Source organism: Mustela nigripes, chromosome 10 (assembly GCF_022355385.1).
Source record: "Mustela nigripes isolate SB6536 chromosome 10, MUSNIG.SB6536, whole genome shotgun sequence".
Classification (NCBI taxonomy): domain Eukaryota; kingdom Metazoa; phylum Chordata; class Mammalia; order Carnivora; family Mustelidae; genus Mustela; species Mustela nigripes.
Window position 1 is genome coordinate 5153442 of NC_081566.1, and position 22653 is coordinate 5176094.

At 40.5% G+C, this 22653-nt stretch overlaps 1 protein-coding gene across 6 annotated transcripts in view; it reads right to left on the reverse strand.

Moving 5' to 3' along the window:
- Positions 1-22653, reverse strand: part of POU2F1 (POU class 2 homeobox 1) — a 173218-nt gene that overhangs the window by 44150 nt on the left and 106415 nt on the right. For all 6 annotated transcript variants that reach the window (XM_059412472.1, XM_059412471.1, XM_059412475.1 and 3 more), the window contains exon 3: positions 549-649. In XM_059412472.1, coding sequence (XP_059268455.1) covers positions 549-649 — 101 coding nt within the window. The remainder of the gene's footprint in view (positions 1-548; positions 650-22653) is intronic.

Here is a 22653-nt window from a genome sequence, read left to right on the forward strand (position 1 = left end):
GCCCCTCATCTGGCTCCCTGCTCAGCAGGGAGTCTGCTTCTCCCTCTCCCTCTCCCTGCTTGTGCTCTCTCTGTGTCAAATAAATAAGAATTCTTTAAAAAAAAAAAAAAGTTGAGGTAGTCTAAAGACATAATTTATGAGCTCAGAAGACATATGAAGACACAATTTATGAAGACATTCTGAGCAGAGAGCCTTACACAGGTCTTGGGCAATGGTGGCCATGTCCTTCTGGATGACTCTGTAATTTACTACCTTCAGTGAGCCTCACAGACCCATAGTGATAAAAACAGTAACTCAGTTGTTATGAACATTCCACTCATAACAAAGAATTCTTTTTTTTTTTTTTTTCCACAAAGCTGTGAGGTCCATAACAATACAGTCAAACTATGATTCCAGACTAACCATTCAAAAGGACACAATCAGATGTGATTAGCACCAGGCTTTAATCAATTTAAAAAGTCCCACACACTGATATAACTACCCCAGGCCTTCACATTCCATGCTTCCGGTTTTTACTTTCCCTTATGGCTGAGCAGAGAGCATTCTACCTGATGGAGATGTCCAAGGAAAGCCTGGGCCTGGGCTGTTGAGATGGCTCCTCCGACGGGCACAGGCTGCTTCTGAAAGTCCAGACCATTGGTTTGTGTGCCTAAAAAGCAAGCAAAAGCACGTAACTGTTAAAAACAAACTCAACTGAAACAAGCACTAGACTTCAGTCACAAGCATTGATCGGGCACACTATTTTGTAGAAGCACTTTCCTAAGTACCCCCAGGGACGAGAAGGGATTTACAGCACAAGGTTTTCTTTTCTGAAGGGAGGACTGTGGGACAAGTAAATGAACAGAAAGCTTAAGAAACAGAAACAAAAATATAAATACTGAATTCTAATCATAAGATGGTGTTACAGAATTCAGAAGCGATGCAGGGACTGGGGTCACAATAAGCATGGCACTGACATGCCTTAAGGAAAAGATTATCATCACTACTACTGTTGTAAAGAATGGTACAGACAGACTTCCAAGGAGGGATTGACGCGCTCTTCTGGTCTCCCCATTCTCAGTATTTGGCATGGGCAGAAGAAATTCACTGGTGACTCTGCAAGGTGATTGATTCTTTTTATTTATTTATTTATTTATTTGACAGAGATCACAAGTAGGCAGAGAGGCAGGTGGGGGGGTGGGGGGAAGAGGCTCCCTGCTGAGCAGAGCCTGATTCAGGGCTCGATCCCAGGACCCTGAGATCATGACCTGAGCCAAAGGTAGAGGCTTAACCCACTGAGCTACCCAGGCACCCCAAGGTGATTTATTCTTAACTTACACTTTTAATACATGATAATCTGATGGCAAAAACAACAATTTACATGATAAACAAAATAGTCTTACTGATTTCTTCAATCCTAAAGTATAGATTGCTGCATACATGTAATTAGCAAGAGCCCTGCTATAATTATAATCTTCCAAATGTTATGCCTGTGCATTTTAACCACTTATGCTGCAGTCTGATGATAGGATAGGACTAATTTATGGAAAGACATACCATCCGAATGTTCAGAAATATTTATTAAGGGATATAATATATTGTTTTCAAACTATAATATCCAGAAATAATTTAGAAATTACCAAAATTCCATGTATGCAATAAAATGTAACAGGCCACAGGAACCTGCAAGAATCACCGAGGCTCACAAATGTGGCCCTGAACTTCTGCTTCTGACCACTCCGACAACCTCCCTTCCCGTCCTCACTCCAGTATGTGCACACAAGGAGAACGCTGGTCAGGACAGGACAAGCCAGAACCTTAAGCAGTATTTCTAAATGGCTACCCACTTCTGCCATTATATATCCGAACTAACATCTGGCAAATGTATCACTTTAATAACAATAATGAGGTAGATCACATGACTCCAAGGAACTATTAAAGGTTTCCTTGAGATAATTATAAAAGGAGTGTCTATACATATTACCTGCTTAAAACCTCATAATGGTTGTTCTTTTGTATTTTTTCCCTGGCTTCCCATAAGCAGAAAACGAAAGAATCATCTAGACATACAAAGGGTCACTTTTATTGGCCACATGCAGAAATTTAATTATTTTAAAGTTACACATTTGGTCATTAGCTGCTGTCTCTATTCCTATGCAGAAAATCATTACTGAGGTTGATTTTAAGATTGTTCACCCTTAGAGAATTATGCTCCATATATATTACACAAATCCACAAGGCTAAAAGAAGACGAGGTTTTGAAAAATGGAGACAAGCACCCAAAGATTAAAACATCACCAATATAGGAACTCTTCCAGAGCCAAAAATTTCACTCTCATGGAGTCCATGAAACTTCTACACACTATCAAGTCGCTGCAAAAATGATATACCCCTTGTAAATCACAAAGCACTATATGAAAAGACTGGCTAATTTCTACCTCTGGTACAGAGCCTATGGCTATGGCCTACAGCTAATGCTATTTAAGTACCCTGGCTCTACCAGCTCAGAGGACAAATAAAGGCAGGACACCCAAAGCTAGTGAAGTACAAGAACATTCCTAGACAACAGTTCAGATAAACAGAGATTCAAGATGCAAAAGAAGGGTTTTTTGTTTTGTTTTCTCAGTAAAATTCTGAGGCTCCATGAGGAGGTAAGGGATGGAAGAAAGTAGATATCACATAGAAATCATTCTTGTAAATCATAAAGACTTAAATTGGGCTAAAAGGAAAAGAGAGGGGAACAGACGAACAGACACCCATACATACACACACATTTAACATAATTTGAAGACAGTACAGGGAGACAATGATGGTGGGAGCCAAAACCAAATGCGTGTCAGAGAAAATAGAACATCCAAATAAAGAAAGGGGGGAATCAACAGGTTGGGAGAGAAGGTGAACGATGTAAGAAGATTAAAATAGAACATACAGAATTTGAGAAACTCTAAAACATGTAAGAAAAGTGATCCAGAAGGCATTTAGAAATGACAAAGTCCAAAGCTAAAGATTCTATAAGATTGCCACAAGAACAGTGTTACTGAGGTAGACCTCAGAGATCTTGAATCCAACCTTCTTATTTTGTTGGTGACAGATTAAGGAATCTTTTTTTTTTTTTTAAAGATTTTATTTATTTATTTGACAGAGAGAGAGAGAGAGATCACAAGTAGGCAGAGAGTTAGGCAGAGAGAGAGAGAGAGAGAGAAGCAGGCTCCCTGCTGAGCAAAGAGCCTGATACGGGGCTTGATCCCAGGACACTGAGATCATGACCTGAGCTGAAGGCAGCGGCTTAATCCACTCAGCCACCCAGGTGCCCCCAGATTAAGGAATCTTAAGTGAACTGTTCAAAATGTCATAGCTACTTAGTGGAAGAGCCAAGACAAGGACAGGGTCCCCTGATTCTGTGTGATTACTCACAGAGAAGTGATAGTTGTAATCTGGAGTAAAAATGCCAATCAACTAAGAGTGGGTACAGAGAGAAGAAGCCTGAAGGTAAGAGAGCACCTACATTAGGAGATGTAGAGACAAAGAACCAGAGAGGAAGCAGTGAGAAAACAGGGAGAAAAAAATAAAAAAATCTTCAAGGACTAGTGTGCTTCAGGAGCCAGGCAAAAGAATCCTACAAGGATGGGGTAGTTTACTACTGTCAAATGGTACAGAACAGGATCAAATACTGAACAAGAAATTAATCCAGATAGTCTAAATGAAAGGCAGTTATAAAAGTAAGGCCAAAACTTAATGGAATAGGAAAAGAACACATAACAGAAACACCAAACTTGGTTCTTTCAAAAGAATCATATAGCTTACAAACTTCTGCTAAGATTGAAGAAAAAAGTAAAAGGGAAGGAGCAAATAATTTAAGGATAGCAGGAAGAAGGACATAATAAAAAATGCTTTAAACATAATAAAACAAATGCTGCAAACATAATAAAAAATGCTGCTAAAAACAGAATATCATGAACCAATAAAATGCCAAGGGTCCTACAGCATTTGAAGAAATGTAATATGTAGGTAAAAATCTTCCCAAAAGGAAAAATGAAAACCTAAACAATTTTACTCTGCTTGCTTCCAGAAATCAAAGGGACAAATAATTCTAATCTTAAGTAACTTTTCCAGAGTATGGGGAAAAAAGGGAAACAATTTCTAAGGTCATTTTGTGAGGTCAGCATAACCTCACTACAAAACCTAAAAAAGATGAGTAAAGAAAACAAAACAAACAAACAAAAATACATGCCAGTTTTACTCACAAACATACATAAAAATATCCTAAATAGTATTAGCAAAAATAAGCTAATAAGATAAAATATTTGGAGTTTAAGGGTTAAAAAAACCAATGTGATTCATCACATTAATTAAAGGGGAAAATCATTTAATTGACTCAAAAGATTAAAGAAAATCCTTAGATAAAATTCAATATCCACCTATGACAAAAATTCTATGCATAGGAACAGAAATAAACTTCCTTAACTTGATAAAAATTAACATTAAAAGCATTCCCATTAATATTAAGAACAAGATAAGTGTGCCAGCTACTGAAAGCTTCAGGCAACAAACAAGGTAAGAAAAGAAAATATACCAACTGCAAAAAGAAACAAAACTTTCTTTTCAGATGATTTTTATAAAGTACATAGAGTATCCTGAGAAATCTAATGATCTATTTCTAGAATAAGAGAGTTTAATAAGGGGATCTAATCAGTATGGACATAAGATATTAGAGCTAGAATTCAGAATAACGTTTATAAAGATACTAGCTGAGCTTGAAAAAAGCATAGAAGACACTAGAGAGTCCCTTTCTAGAGAAATAAAAGAACTAAAATCTAATTTTTGAAATCAAAAAGGCTATTAATGAGATGCAATAAAAAATGGAGGCTCTGTTAGGATAACTGAGGCAGAAGAGAGAATTGGTGAAATAGGCAACAAAATGACAGAGAACAAAGAAGCTGAGAAAAAGAGAGATAAACAACTCACTGAACCACAAGGGGAGAATTTGAGAGATAAGTGATACCATGCAGTTAAATAATATTAGAATAATTGGGATTCCAGAAGAAAAGGAAGGAGAAAGAGAGAGAAGCAGAAGGTACACTGGAGCAAATTATAGCAGAGAACATCCTAAACTGGGTAAGGAAACAGGAATCAAAATCCAGGAGAAAAGAAATCCCTCTCAAAAATCAATAAAAATAGGTCAACACTCCTACATAGAACAGTGAAACTTACAAATCTCAGAGACAAAGGGGAAAACCCCAAAGGCAGTTTGGGACAAGAGATCTGTAACCTACAAGGGTAGAAACATTATGTTGGCAGCAGACCAATCTGCAGATACCTGGCAGCCAGAAAGGACTGGCATGATATATTCAGGGCTCTACCTGAGACAAACATGCAGCCAAGAATACTTTACCCAGCTAGGATGTCATTCAAAACAGAAGGAGTGGCAAGAAGTTTCCAGGAAAAACAGAAACTAAAAGAATTTGTGAACACCAAACCAGCCCTACAAGAAATATTAAAAGGATCCTCTAAGCAAAGAGAGAGCCCACAAGTAACATACACCAGAAAGGAACAGAAACAATATAAAGTAACAGTCTCTTTACAAGAATACAATGGAACTAAATTTGTATCTTTCACTATTTACTCTGAAAGTAAATGGGCTAAATACCCCAATCAAAAGACAGAGGGTATCAGATTGGATAAAAAAAGCAAGACCCATCCATATGTTGTCTGCAAGAGACTCATTTTAGACCCAAAGACACCTCCTGATTTAAAGTGAGGGCGCAGAAAACCATTTATCATGCTAATGGAGTGCTAATGGACCTCAAAAGAAAGCTGGGGTAGCAATTCCTATAACAGAAAAGTTAGATTTTAAGCCAAGTACTATAATAAGAGATGAAGAAGGACACTATACAATTAAAGGACCCATTCAATACAAAGTTCTAACAATTATACATATTTATGCCCCTAACATGGGAGCAGCTAATTATATAAGTCAATTAATAACAAAATTAAAGAAACACATTGATAATACAATTAATAGTAGGGGACTTTAACAACCCCCTCACTGCAATGGAGAGATCATCTAAGCAGAAGGTCAACAGGGTAATAAGGGCTTTGAATGACATACTGGACAAAATGGGTTCACAGATATACTCAGAATCTTATATCCTAAAGCAACAGAATTCATATTCTTCTCCAATGCACATAGAACATTCTCCAGAGTAGATCACATCCTGGGTCACAAATCAGGTCTCAACCAATATCAAAAGATTGGGATCATTCCCCACATACTTTCAGACCACAATAATTTCAAACTGGAACTCAATCACAAGAGGAAACTTGGAAAGAATTCAAATACATGGAGGCTAAAGAGCATCCTACTAAAGAATGAATAGATCACCAGGAAATTAAAGAAGAATTTAAAAAATTCATGGAAACAAATGAAAATGAAAACACAACTGCTCAAAATCTTTGCAGTGTAGCGAAGGTGGTCCTAAGAGGGAAGTATACAGGAATACAAGCCTTTCTCAAGAAACAAGAAAAGGTCGTAAGTACACAACCTAACCCTATACCTAAAGGAGCTGGAGAAAGAACAGCAAAGAAAGAATACACCCAGCAGAAGAAGAGGAATCCTAAAGATTAGAGCAGAAATCAATGACACAGAAACCAGAAGAATAGTAGAAACTAGGAGCTTTTTATTTGAATTATTAATAAGACTGATAAAGCCCTGGCCAGATTTATCAGAAAGAAAAGAGAAAGGACCCAAATAAATAAAATCATGAATGAAAGAAGAGAGATCACAACCAACACTGAAGAAATACAAACAATTAAAAGAACAAACATATTATGAGCAACTATACGCCAGCAAATCAGACAATATGGAAGAAATGGATGCATTCCTAGAGATGTATAAACTACCAAAACAGAACCAGGGATAAACAGAAAACCTGAACAGAGCCATAACCAGCATGGAAATAGAAGCAGCAATAAAAAATCTACAAACAAACAAAAGCCCAGGGCCAGAGAGCTTCCGAGGGGAATTCTACCAAACATTTAAAGAAAAATTACTAACAATTCTTATGAAGCTCTTTCAAATAGACAAATGGAAGGAAAACTTCCAAATTTCTTCTGTGGCCACCATTACTTGATCCCAAAACCAAAGACCCCCACCAAAAGAATTACAGACCAATATCCCTAATGAACATGGATGCCAAAATTATCACCAAAATACTCAGCCAATGGGACCCAATGGTACATTAAAAGGATTATTCACCACGACCAAGTGGGATTTATTCCTGGGCAGCAAAGGTGGTTCAACCTTCACAAATCAATGTGATATAATACATAAATAAAAGAAAGGACAAGAACCATATGATCCTCTCAATAGAAAGGATTTCTTTTCTATTTTCAATAGAAAAAAATGCAGAAAAGGCATTTAAAGTATAGCATCTTTCTTGACTGAAACTCTTCAGTGAAGGGATAGATGGAACATACTTCAATATGATAAAAGCCATCTACAAAAAGCCCACGGCGAAGATCATTCTCAATGGGGGGATATTGAGAGCTTTCCCCCTAAGGTCAGGTACACAGCAGGGATGTCTACTATCACCACTGCTATTCAACACAATACTAGAAGTCCTAGACTCAGCAAACAGACAACAGCAACAACAAAAAAACAAAAGGCATCAGAATTGGCAAATTGGCAAAGAAGTCAAACTTTTGCTCTTTGCAGATGACATGATAGTCTGTGGAAAAGCCAAAAGACTCCACCCCAAGGACTCCTGGATGGCTTGGTCAGTTAAGTGTCTGCCTTAGGCTCAGGTCACGATCCTAGGGTCTTGGGATTGAGTCCTGCAGGCTCCACTGCTCTGGGGGGGAAGACTGCTTCTCCCTCTGCCTATCCCTCCACCTGTTTGTACTCTCTCTCCCTCTCTCCTTGACAAATAAATAAGTCTTTAAAAAAAAAAAAAAGACTTCACCCCAAAATTGCTAGAACTCCTACAGGAATTCAGCAAAGTGGCAGGATATAAAATCAATGCGTAGAAATCCTTTGTATTTCTAGACACTGACAATGAGACAGAAGAAACAGAAATTAAGGAATCAATCCCATTTACAATTACACCAAAAAATGTAAGATACCTAGGAATAACCTAACCAAAGAGCTAAGGATCTATACTCTCAAAGGTATAGAACACTTATAAAAGAAATTGAGGAAGACACAAAGAAATGGAAAAACATTCCATGCTCAAGGATTAGAAGAACAAATATTGTTAAAAATGGCTATGCTACCTAGAGCAATCTATGCATTCAATACAATCTCTATCAAAATACTATCAACATATTTCACAGAGCTGGAATGAACAATCCTAAAATTTGTATGGAACCAGAAATGACCCTCAATAGCCAAAGGAATGTTGGAAAAGAAAAACTGAAACTGGTGGTGTCACAATTATGAACTTAAAATTGTAAGAAGACATAAATAAATGCTCATTTACTGGAAGACTCAACATTATAAAGATATCAATCAATTCTTTATAAACTGATCTTTGGATTCAAAGCAATTTCATATCAAAATCTCAACAAGTTATTTTCTCTTTTTCCTTCCTTTCTTTTCAGGGTTGGGGTGTGTGTGTAATTGACAACTTGATTCTAAAATTATTTAAAGTTTTTTTTTTTTTCCTCTTACCCAACATGGGGCTTGACCTCATGATCCCAAGATGAACAATCACATGCTCTTCCAACCGAGCCAGCTGGAGGCACTAGAATTCTAAAATTGATCCAGAAGGGCAAAGGGTGAAAATGCTTTTTTTTAAAAAAAAAGCAAGCTGGGATGCCTGGGTGGTTCAGTCGGTTAAGCCACCGCCTTTTTCTCAGGTCATGATCCCAGGGTCCTGGGATCGAGTCCGGCATCAGGCCCCCTGCAGGGAGCCTACTTCTCTCTCTGCCTCTGCCTGCTTGTCCATGTGCATGCTCGCCCTCTCTCTCTCTGACAAACAATAAATAAAATCTTTTAAAAAATTAAAAAAGCAAGTTGAGGGACCTACTATTAAGATATTATGAGCTATAATAGACCAACAATAATCAGAACAGTGTAGTATTTGTACAGTGACAAACAGATCAGATTAGAGTCTGGAAGCCACATGTATCTTTAGACACTTGCAATGTGATAGGTAGTACGGTACGGTACATCAGTGAGGAAAGGGAGTTTTCGATAAAAGGATAACTGGGTATCCATTTGGGAAAAAAATGAAATTAGATCAGTCCATGCCGTATAAAAGAAAAAGAGGAAAAAAGGGAGGGAGGGAAGGAGGAAGGCACGAAAGTTTCAGAAGGACTAAAAGCCTAAATATAAAGTGCACGATTATTACATTTTCAGAAGACAGACTAAGAATACATCATGACAACCTTGGGAAAAGGATTTCTTTACCAAGACCCCCAAAATGAAAAGATTTAAGTTTACTTCAAAATTAAAAGCTGTGTTCATCAAAGTACTATAAAAAGAGAATGTAAAAGAGAAAATATCTGTAATACATACACAACAACAAAGGATTAGTATTCAGAACACAGAGACAATGCCCATGAATCAATTAAAAAAACCTCAAACCAACAGAAAAAAGCCCAAACAAACAGGAATTTCACAGAAGAAACATAAATTGTGCACAAACACTAGAAAAGATTCAGCCTCCTTGGAAACTAGGGAAATAAATTAAAATCCCAATACAATACCATTTTATAGCCACTAAATTGGCTAAAATTACAAAGTTGGTTAATATCAAGTTGTAGCCAGACTGTGAAATTCTTATCTGTCGTTGGTAGCGATATGAACCAGTACAAATGCTCTGGGAAAGTGGCCGGCAGGCCTGGAATTGCACTGGATAAGCTCAGGTCACACCCTCTGGAGACTTTCATGCACATGCATAAGAGAGAAGTACGAAATTCCTTTATAGCAATAATGTCTGTAGTAACAAAAGCCTAAAAATAGCCCAAATGTCCATCAATAATAGAATGGATAGAAAACTTGTAATATCTTCATATAATGGAATATTATATCCAGTGAAAGTGAATTATAAACATATGCACTAACTTGGATGAATCTCAAAAATATAATGTTGGTGGCTCAGTGGGTTAAGCTGCTGCCTTCGGCTCGGGTCGTGATCTCAGGGTCCTGGGATCGAGTCCCGCATCGGGTTCTCTGCTCCGTGGGGAGCCTGCTTCCTCCTCTCTCTCTCTCTCTCTGCCTGCCTCTCTGCCTGCTTGTGATCTCTCTGTGTCAAATGAATAAATAAAATCTTTTAATTAAAAAATATATATATAATGTTGAACAAAAGAAACCGGTCAGAATATAGTATGATTCAATTTATGTAACAGCAACAGATGAATCTAAGTATGATTTGAGTATGACAGTAAATATACAGATGAAAAAGTTTGAAAAGAAAAGCAACGTGACCATTAACACTGAATTTAGGATGACTGTTACCTCTGTGGCGGAAGAAGCGACGATGACCAGGGTGGACCCTACAGCGTCCCCTCCTGGGACACGGTAATGTTTTGTTTCATAGATCGGTAGACATAGGAGTATTTAAAAGATACATACATGTTTACATACAGGTTTCTAAGATTATTACATTTACATTAAAATAGTAAAACATCCACAATGACAAAATAATTGCAGTAAAATTTCAAGGACACATCCAAATGGCAAGGAGCAAAGGAAAAAGCATGCGGTCATGAAGCCAAAGCGTGAGGGTGCGCCTTCCTTTCGTAGGTCCGGCAGTGGCGGGAGTGAGAGGCGCACAGACTGCGGGTCGGGTGGGGTCTGTGGGCTGATCAAGCCATGCATACCTCAGTATTTTGAGGAAAGATTCTACGGGAAGGGATACACTGATGATTTAGAACCAAATGGGGTGAAAAGACAGGACAGGAACTTGAAAGAAATGAGAAGACACATAATTAAGAGTGAAAAATGGAGGATCATAATAATGAAAAAGGATATTTCTTAAAGGCAAACGAAAAGGAGAAGATGGGTGAAAGAAAAAAATATAAAGCAGATGGAGGCGGCCGGCTCAAATCAGTATAATTTTCTCGGTAATCAAAAGGTAGCCATTTTCAGAAAACAAAAACAGCAAGACAGAAAGAAAGTTGAAAAGTTCTGGACAAGGGGGAACAGTCTGCTCATTTTCGCTATTCCTACTGTTTTTCTCCGTAACTGAGAATGGAAATCTATACTTCCGAACGCTCGTGTTACAATGTATAAATGGGGCAGGAAACATAACATACTAGGGAGGGAAGGACAGAGACAGGAGGAGAAGAATGGCGGAAGGAAGGACAGACAGAAACCCAAGGTGATATCGTCACGGGAGGGTCTGCAGATGGCCTCCGCCGTCTTCTCTATGTCTCAAAGTCCCAGGTAGTGTTCAACATGCAGCCGGAGTCTACCCGCTTTAAGGGCCAATTTAACTAGAAAAATCTTTCCCAAATCTTTTTTTGGAGGGGGGGGGGGGGGAGAGGGAGCAGGAGAGAGAGAATCATAAGAGGGTCCAAGCCCAGCTTGGAGCCGAACACAGGGCTCAATCTCACGACCCTGAGATCATGACCTGAGCTGAAATCAAGAATGGAAGTTCAACCAACCGAGCCACCAGGCGTGCCAATCTTGCCCAAATCTTAACGCCTCTACGGCCTAGTTTTTCTTAAGTAAGGACACTTAATCCTTACTGAAGAGATAACGTTAGTGTTTTTCAACAGATCAACATGTTAAGGCCAGAATTTAAAACTTACAGTAATGTATTTTCGTAGTCTCTTCAGGATACAGCTATGTTGAAAGAAAGCCATACTTTAAAAAGGAAAAAAAAAATCTCTTTTTTCTAATGTCAGTAGCCTCAGATTCTTTTGCTAAATGCATGGAAATGGATTTGTTACAGTGGTGCTCAGACCAACATTCAGAATCACTCACATCACCAAAGAGAATTAAATCAGAGTAAAGACATTGGTTATAGAGATGTGAGATTTCTGGAATCCCTGAAAATACTTGTAAATATTCCTGGATTTCAAAGGAGGATCAAAAATTATTAACTCTGAGTGGAGACCTAAACATTAAATATATAAAAGGGCAAGGTACCCTTTTTTCTTCTCGGATCTGGTAAGACCCTACTTGGAAGGAGAGTGTCACAGGCAGCTGCTTACCCCCACCCAATTAAGGATGTTGGGGACAAGGGAGAAGCCACATTAAATATACTGTGCCTGTGCTGAGGCTTCTTTGCTTCCAGTAACAGTTGGTATCTCTGGCTAATTAAACTGGGAACTTACTCTCATCTGCAGCACACGTGGTCTCCCCTTACAAATCTGATCCGCCCAGAACTCTACGCTCCCTCTACTGTTTTTGATCTATTCCGATAGTGACTACTTTGGAATACTGATACAGAGATTATCTGGCTATTTTCTAAATGATTAACTTCTTAACCAATAGCTTTGTCCATCTTTACAACTGAAAAGAAATCTCTCCTTTCAAATGAACAGTTTTACCTTTATAGGGGACTACCTTCTGAGAAACCTACTGTTATGGCTGTATATGTGAAACTTAGGACTGAATCACCTCCCACGTGCACAGAGACTGTTCTTTCCACTCAGGCACATTTTCTGCTTTTATAAAATTATTTAGATATAAACAACAACAAAAGAGAACCAAGAATATATTGTGCAGAGGAGAGAGCCTCCTGTAAGAATAAATGCTATATTCAACAGTTACTGTGCGTTGGTGTGCCAAGTGCTGAGGTTATGTAAAGAAGAAAACGACACAGTCCTGTTCTTAAGTAGCTCTCAGGCCCATTAAAGAAAAACTCACCAAATATCTATGTGGCAGACGCTGTTCTAGATGCAAGAGACAGAACAAGAGAGAAGAGAGACAGAAACCATGTCCTCATAAATCCTACATTTTAGTGTGGGGAAAGAGACAATACAAATGAAAAAATACTGAACATTAGATAAAAATAAGTGCTAATAAAAAAATAAAAGAAAAAGGAATAGGGAGTCTGGTGGAGGTGCAGAGTAACAACTGTGCTTCTAGTTCCGTAAAAGGTACACACAGCACGGCAGGGGCAACAGCAGCAGATACTCACACGCTGGGACCGGGACCCAGCAAGGGGCCCGTAAGGGAGAAGGGAAAAGGTGATTGCAGGGAAATCTTCTTGGAGGCAACATTCTGATTGAATCTTAAGAGGATGAGATGGAATTAACAAAAACTGGCTATTTGAAGAAGGAAAATGCCAATTTCTCTATCAAAAGTAGTGGTCATTGTAGTACAAGTTTAACATCCAGGAATCCAAATGAACAATTTTAGACATTCTATTAGGTCCTCGGTTTACAAAGGTAAACAAGTCATACTCCCACACCAAAAGTTGCTCACAGCTAGCTATGTGTGACAGACAAGAACACAAAAAACTATAATGTAAAAGACAAGCACTTTAAAGAAGTTACCTACAAAAAGATGGCAGAAAGTAGTACACAAACAGAATCCAGTACATTCACCGTCCTCAAACAAAACAAGGCAGAATATGGTATTTGCTCAAAGAAAGGTACAAAGTGCTTTGCGAGTTCTAGCATGGTTAAGAAAGGGAGATTAGGATATCAAGCTGGTTTAGGGTTACATAGTGAGGCCTGACCCGCCATGGTATGAAAAGTGAAAATTATTGGTTCAGATGTAAACACAAATTGATTACTAGCCACTGCTCATCTCATTCTCCAAGACAGTCTGACCATAATGCAGAGGGAGATACACAAAGACACTACTAGAAAAAAGAGCACAGAGCTGCTACTTTAAAAGTACATTAAAAATAAATAAATAAAAGTAGCTTATTCAACCCATTAGGAAACCTATTAACAGGAAAAAAAGGGAAATAAGAAGTGTTGGCAGAAACTGGAATCCTCGTACATTGGCTGTGGAAATGCAATATGCTTCAGCTACTGTGGAAAAGAGTCTGATGGTTTTTTAAAAGTTAAACATAGATTCAGTATATGACCCATCCATTCCACTGCTAGGAATACATCCCAAAGTGAAAACGGGTACTCAAAGAAATCCTTGGACATGAATGAGCACAGCAGCACTATCACAATTGCCAGAGAGCAGATACAATCCGAGTGTCCATCAACAGATGACTGGATAAACAAATCGTACATACAATGTATGCACACACAGTGGAGTATCACTCAGCCGTTAAAAGGAATGAAGATTAGACATTAGACATACCACAATATGGATGAACCTAGAAAACGTTCTGCTGGGTGAAGGAAGCTGGACACAAAAAGATCACATAGCCTATGATTCAATTTATATGAAACACCCGAACGGGTACATCTCCAGGCACAGGAGCTGAGGAGCAGAGGAAATGGAGGGCGACTGCTTGACGAGTAAAGGTTTCCTTTGGGGTGATGGGAACACTGCAGAACCAGACAGGTGGGGGCTACACAAACTGTGACTATACTAAATGGCACTGAATTGTTCACCTTAAATGGCTCATTTTATGCTATACACATTTCACCTCAATAAAACAAAAACAAAAAGAAATCTGCAGCGCAGGACAAATCTGACTGCCCTATGGGCTTTGCCTGCCTCACGGCCCGACTGGCTACTTACACTATGCCTTAGACCAAGTAATGCCAGGCCACCCCTGTGGAATCTGCCTGTCAGTAAATTTAAGGCAGTCAAAGTGAAATTTGCCAAGAGCTTAAACTTCAGATGCCCTATAAGGAATAACAAGGTCTGTGCCTGTTACTGCACTGCCGTAACAAGCAAGCACAAATTCTAAACCAAGTTTACAGAAAGTCAAGTAACTATGGGACATAACTAACATAATAACAGCTAAAAGATCTTCAAGGAAAACTTAGCTTATGTTCATGTGTCTGTGTGTGTGGGTGTGTGTAGGTGGTTTCTTCCTTATGAGTCATCATAAAATGGGAAGAATTTGGGATAACAGAAATCCAGAAAGAAAACCACTTAAAGCTTAGAAAAGTTCTACGTCACCACAAAAGCAAGAAGCATAATCAGAAATTATGCTACAGATCATCTACAGGATGGTGGCTATTAGGTATCGACTAAAAATGTCCCCTGCTATCATACTGTCTAGTCTTCACTTCCTAAATGATGGTATATTTTTAAAAAATTGCTTATATATATATATATTACCTTGGAGATGACTGCATATTAGTGATGTAGGACAAGAGTTCCATGAATGGTTAGTCTGTCCAACTGTGGTATTGTTTTGTTTTGTTTTGTTTTTAAAGATTTTCTTTATTTATTTGACAGACAGAGATCACAAGAAGGCAGAGAGGCAGGCAGAGAGAGAGGAGGAAGCAGGGTCCCTGCTGAGCAGAGAGCCCGATGGAGGGCTCCATCCCAGGACCCCGGGATCATGACCTGAGCCAAAGGTAGAGGCTTACCCCACTGAGCCACCCAGGCGCCCCGTCTGTCAAATTGTTAAACGTCTATCTGGATGAAAGGTATTACTGAAACACACCTTTCTGCCCAACTGAAGAGAAATGAATGGCTTATGACCTACCAGTTATTCAGACCACGTCTTTTTCAAGTAACTTAAGCATGTCACCTACAGGGAATGCTTCAAGGACCAAGAAAACCAGAAATAAAGTCCTTGCTCTAAAGTTGTAATACCATGCCGACAGTTTGTTGACAGAAAAATTTACCAAACATTTACTCTGCTCCGTCTTTCTCCTGCCTCCTAACCTAGTCGAGTATTCCTCACTCAACTTCAACCTTTGAGATGGGAGTTTGCTAAAAAGTGGTAGTTTCCTGCCTTCTTTTCAAACACAAGGTGCCCGAGAAGCTGCAGTGAAACTCCGGAGCCTCTGGTTTTATCTGATGGCAAGTTCCCAGCTTGAATTATGACCCTTTGCTATCAATCCTTCTTATATTGTTTATTTATCTGGATGAACTATCTACTCCCAGACTTCACTGCAATTTGTTCCCTGGTTTCATTTTCCCAGTATCACAAGGACAGCCCTAATTGCCTCCTTCCTAGTCCTATCTAGAGGGCTTTCTTCCCTTCCCTTCTACCTACAAACTTATCTACAGCCGTTAACTGTATGTATCTCTAACTCCTCCACTCTCCCATTTCCTTACCTTAAATGGGGGGGGGGGGGACCTTATTCTGTTCCAAGCTACGCCCTGGACCAGCGCCCAGAAACCGCACGCTTCCCTCCTCCTTGGGAGCTCGGTTCCCGACGCATCCATCCCTTCATACCCCCGCCGCCTGGCTCCTCTCCTTCGCACACGCACACTGGACTCCCTCTCCTGCTCTTTCCTTCCCGAATCGCCGCCGTCATCGTCACATTCGAGATGAACACTGTCCCCTGCTGAGCCCCTCCCGAGTCGCACGTCTACTGGCTTTCAACGCGTACATCGCCCTTAAACAAGGATTTGCTACTATTTCTCTCCCACTTCACAGCTAAGAAAATTGTGGCACAGGAGGAATATGCCCGAAGTAACGACTGTTACAGGGAAGGCACCAGGGGCCTGAACCGGGGGGTCTGGCTCCAGGGCCCGGGCTGCAGGCCACCGCGGTGCACAGCCGCGCGGCCACAAGGGCTGCGGACGTTCGTCAGCCCCGGCCCCTTCCCCAGTCGCTCAAGCCTCTGTCCGCAGAAATTCCCTCTACCTCGAACCTAAAGCCATTTAAAAGCCCCCTGGTAACCCCGAACTGTCACGATCGAGGTCGCAGCTAAGCTTCCAGGGTCCTGACCTCGCCGCGGGCCCCGGCTGCCCGGCCCGCTAGCCCCGTGGACGCTGCCAGCTTCGCGGCTCGTCCCCGTGGTGGCTCCGGAGTCAACGAGGCACCGGCCAGGGGCAGCTTCCGTAGCGCCGGAAGGTCGGTGTATGCGCGGCCCAGCACGGCGGCTCCCGCACGCGTGGCCACGGAGCGCCGGCGGGGGCGGCGGGACCGCGGGACCGAACCTCCTTCCGACGCGGACGCCGCGGACGCCGTGGCCCAGGTCCCGGGCGGGGCGGGCTCCGTGGCGTGGCGGCCCCGCTTCCTGCGCCGGCCCCTCGGAGCCGTGGGGAGGTCCGTCCGCGGCTCCAGTCCTGGCTCATTCCACTCCCGTCCCAGGGCCACCTCCAGGCTCGGACGTCCCCTCCCGCACGGGCAGCCGGTTCGTCCTCCGGGTTCCGTCCTCCGAACGCTGCGTCGCACCCGCAGGGACCACGTGCGGCCTCGGCGCCGCAGCTTCAGAACCTACTGGATCCGGCAGGGGCGAGCCCCCTGCAGCGCGGGCCGTCCCAGCTCCAGCCTGGCGCCCCGGCCACCGCCGGCCGAAACGCAGGCCCGTCTGCTGGATCGCGCTCGCCCCGTGTCTGTCTGCTCCCCCCGCAACCTCCGCTCTCCTTCCCACGAATGCGCTTTCAATCTGACCCCGGTGTCCGCTGCCACTGCTCCAAGCCAGAGCACCACGTCCTGGGTCTCACTGAAAGAGGAATGAGTCTACTTCTTTTGCTCCAAGTGAAATGTAACGTATAACACATCTAGAAAATTCTTTACACACACACACACACACACACACACACACACACACACACACAATTAACATGGCCGGAAACAAAACTTCCCTCTAAGGGAAAAAGGAGAAAATTACAGAAAGGTCACAATCTGTACTTAAAATGGCCTTTTAGCAATAAATCCTCTTTTATTAATGTCCCAAATTCTTATTGGTAATGAGTAAAATGAAACAGATACTACTTTTAAAATTCTGTATTTGCTATTGGGTTACTCCTGGCAAAAGGATCACTCACTCCTTCATTCATTAAAAACTTAATTCCAATGCCACTTAGTACTCTCACAGGTTCAGTAACAATAGCTCCCTGCCTCGCACACCTAAAATCATCATCACCACCACCACCATCATCCTCCCCACATGCACCAGTGGGGAGGGCCAGGACAAGCTTCTCTGATATGCAGTGGTCAGAAGCTCTTAGAAGCGGTATCTTGTAACTGATATCTACCAAACTGAACACCAGAGGGAGATTCCCCTTTCATACAGGCAAGTGGTTTTTGCTTCTAGACTACACAGAATGCCCACCACTGTGCTCCCGAGGCTCTCCAGAAGTGCTCCGGCCAGTCTCACGCACCCAGGGAACTACTCACTATTTAAAACTCCAGTAACTCCAAGAAAAATCAGTATTGGTATTTCCACCCTCAGGCTTATGTAAGAGCACTCTGGCCAGTAGAGAACGTAGTCTACACAGTGAAACACGTAATGAGTTTAAAATGATAATGATAAAAAAATAATAATAATCAAATAAAATAAAATGATAATGATAACAGCAGTAAGAATATCAGAAATGGCCCTTGGATAAACGAAAGTTCAAAGGGAAAACAGCTCTTCTGAGTCTGAAATTTGCAACTGCTCTACTGTTTTGATGAGAACTTTATGTGAGGCCTGTTCCTCAGTGAATATCTGATTCTTCTCTGAAAACGCTGTATTTTATCTGGAAATGTTTTCCAAAACTAGTGTTGGCTGGTTCAAGACTTCAAGATTCTTCAATTACTATGACGACTAGCAGGTGTATTCACTGGTGCCCTGGCCCTTCAGGATCCTTTCTCTTTATCTTGGAGATAATGAGGTCTGCTCAAGCTCTCTTACTAATATAATTTGTAAAATCAGCCACAGCACTAATACATTTCACAGAACAAATATCCCTGGTTTCTAGAAACTCCTGATAAAATATTTTTGGAATGCAATCACAGACATATATTGGGTCGCATTAATACATTTATTTGGTCTTTTCAGCTGTGAAAAGATCTTGACATCCTCCCAGGGAAAAAAAAATCATCTGAATGAAGCATCAAGTGAGTCAGAACAGAATGGGGAGGAGCTTTAGCACTATCGTAATTCAGGTAAAAAGAAAAAAGACTTAGAGTTAATTGACCCCAAACTCAATGAATCAGCAAGTTAGTCAGATGCTTTGAAACAGGTTTCATTATTTCAAAACAATTAAATATTACCAGAAAAAAATAACACTTTATATTTAAAAAATTTAAATCTAACATCTTTTTTACCTTAATTATAAAAAATAATTACAATAAGCCAATGGTAAGTTTTCAAAAATAACAATCAGCTGATGGTGACGGTCATGGTTGTACTGAAGTCTGAAGAGCCGGGTCATCTGACCTGTGAGGACGACAGAACGACAAAGGATCTAGAAATCACAGGCTCTAGGGAAGACTCGGAAGGGATCAGAGAACTTTAGGTTGGGTCTCCTCCCATCTTGGCTTAACTGCTTCTTCAGGCCGAGCAAACACACCGCCCCCACCGACACACGGAAATCGGCCCAGCCCTCTAGGTCCAGCGGTAGCTCCACCTTCCACAAAGCCTTCCCTCACCCTCCCAGCCAGAAACAACCTGCCCCATGCCGAAATCTCACAGACCTCTGCATACTTCTTATGAATCTGCTACTACATTTTCAAGATATTTTCTCTGTAAGATAAGTTTACTGAGAACAAAATCAATATTTGATTGAACTTTAGTGATCATACTTAGTACAGTATCTTGCACATGGAAAACAAGACATAAGGAACAACATAGCTCAAAGGACAAGAGAACAGCTCTGCTCACTTTTACAGGTATGTGGGACCTTTGAAAAGTGACCAAACATCTCTGAGCCTCAATTCCCTGATCCATAAAAAGAGAAAAACAGTGTAACAGTGTAACCTCATATGGTTGTTACAAGGATTAACTGAGACAATCCACACAAAGTGGTTAACACACCTGGTAAATACTTAATGACAGCCACTATTACTATAGTATAAATTATTACTCTGTAATAAATTATAACATAACAAATTAGCATTTGAAAATAAATATCAAGTACATGTTGAAGACTTAAAATATGGCAATGACTTCCAAAAGAGCTTTCATTTTTTTAAAAGTTAGGGAAAATCATTTCAATCTGTATTACTCCTAGGGACAGAATTCAAAAAGAATATAGATAACAGAACCGTACAACAAAAGAAGATGTATCAGAAATTATGATTCCCTGTCAGTGAATGAGCCCAAGCACAGGGGAGGTGACCATCTGTCAGAAGCAGAAGTCTGCCCTTTGATTAAGAGTCAGCAAGACTTTAAGGTCAAAAAAACCTGCTTTGGTTATTCTTACTGATGTTTACAAAACTTTACACAACTTTTTTTTACTCTTCCAAATATTATCTCTAATACAGTGGATCAGATTTAATTCAGGATAAAGAAGTGTAGCAGCCAGAACAATGGCCAAAGATGTCTACGTCCCAACCCCCAGAAGCTGTGAATAGTTCCTTTATTCAGCAAAAGGAGTCTGCAGATCTGATTACCTTAAGAGTCTTGAGATAGGGAGACTGTATGCCTGGGTAGCTGGGTGGACCCAGGGTAATCACAATGGAGCCTATAAGAGGAAGAGGGAGGCAAGAAGAGTCAAAGAAGATGGCATGATGGAAGCAGGAGTCACACAGAATGACCGCCCTGAAGACACCTCACTTCTGGCTTTGAAGGTAGAGGAAGAGGCCATAAACCAAAGACTGTAGGTGGCCTATGGAAGCTAGAAAAGGGAAAGAAATGGATTCTCCATCGAGGCTCCTGAAGGAATGCAAGCCTTACAACACTCTCATTTTAGAAGTTTCAACCTCCAAACCATAAAGATAATAAATTTGTGTTGATTTACCTAGCAATTTCACTACTAGTTATTTAGCCAAAAGAACTGAAAACAGTCACTCTAAGACTTGTGCACCAGTGTTCACAGTAGTTGTAGCTAAAAGGTGAAAACAACCCAGCTGTCCGTCAATGGATGAAAGGATAAACAAAATGCGGTGTATATATAATATATACACACAATGTAATATTATCCAGTTATACATGCTGTAACGTGGATGAACCCTGAAAATATGCTAAATGAAATAAGTCAGACACAAAAGAAAAAATATTGTGTGATTCCCCTTATATACAATATCTAGAAGAGGCCAGTTCCTAGAGACAGAACATAGAGCAGATGTTATCAAGGGCTGGGAGGAAGAAGAAATGGAGTTATTGCTTCCCCTACAGGCAACATCCTTGGCAGCATCCTTGTCCAAAAAACTGTAAGAACTATCATTATTATTCTCCTATCTAGATGGTCTGCATCAGGCTCTGCGCTCAGTGAGAAGTCGGCTTCAGGTTTCTCCATCTCCCTCCGCCCCCCGCTCCTCACTCTTCCTTTAAAATAAACCAATCAATTGGTTCTTAAAGGATATAGCTAGAGTCATCATACTGCCTGTAATAAACTATATTACGAAGATATAATAATTTAAACAATATGGTATTGGTATAAAAACAGACACACAGATCAATGGAATAGTACAGAGTCCAGAAATAAACCCATGCACATATAGTCAATTTATGACAAAATATAGAAAGAACTCACACAACTCAAAAACGAAAAAACCAATCTGGTAAAAAAAATGGGCAATTTTCCCAAAGAAGACGTACAGATGGCCAACAGGCACATGAAAAGATACTGAACATCATTAATCATCGGGGAAATGCGAATGAAAACCACAATGAGATGTCACCTCACATCCGTCAGAATGGAGACTATCAAAAAGACAAGAAGTAACAAGTACTGGTGAAAATGGGCAGAAAAGGGAACCTTAGTAACTGTCAGTGGAATGTAAAGTGGTTCAGCCACAATGGAAAACAGTATGGAGGAGCCTGAAAAAACTAAAAATAGAAATACCAGTAATTCTGCTTCTGCATATTGATCCAAAAAACAAAACAAAACAAAAACACAAATTAGGAAAGATACACACATGTCCGTGTTCACTGTAGCATTATTCACAATAGCTAAGATATGGAAACAACCCTAGTGTCCATCCGTGAGTGCCTGGATAAAGAAGATGCTGTCTATGCACACAACGGAATACCACTCGGCCATAACCAAGAGGGGAGTCTTGCCATTCAGGATGACATGGATGGACCCTGGAGGTACTACGCTGGGTGAAGGAACTCAGAGAATGACAAATACCACAGATCTCAGGACACGTGGCATCTAAAAAGTAACACAAACAAAACAAAATTCATAAATGCAGAGAACAGACTGGTGGTTGCCAGAAGGGAAGGGTGACTGGGAGTTGGGTAAAAGGGAAAAGAAGTCATGAGGTACAAATTTCTGGTCACAGAATAGTAAGTCAGGGATGTAATCAGAGCACAATGACTGTATTCAATAATACTGTATTGCATATTACGTAACTTCACACAGTGACAGGAAGAAACAGACTTAGTGGTCATTTTACAATGTATACAAATATTCAGCCATTATGTTGTCTACCTGAAACTAATATAATGTTGAATGTCAATTATATGTCAAGGAAAAAAATACTCAAAGTTCCTCAAAGAAATACCACTCTGATATTTTTCTGTACCTCCTCTTGCATTACAATAATCTACCCAGAATCTCTTCTCTGTGTATCTGTTTTCTTAACGGACGGCTAACTCTTGAAAGGGAATCTCATCTATTAGCACCAGCACCTTATAATAAACACCACACACAATATTCTACATATAACAGGCACTTAATGAGTCAACACATTGATAAACCTAAACTACAGATTTTCTGGGAACACATCAGGGCTGTTTGACCAAAGCGCACCATCAGATTTACCTGCTCAACTTACACGATCGCTCTACCAG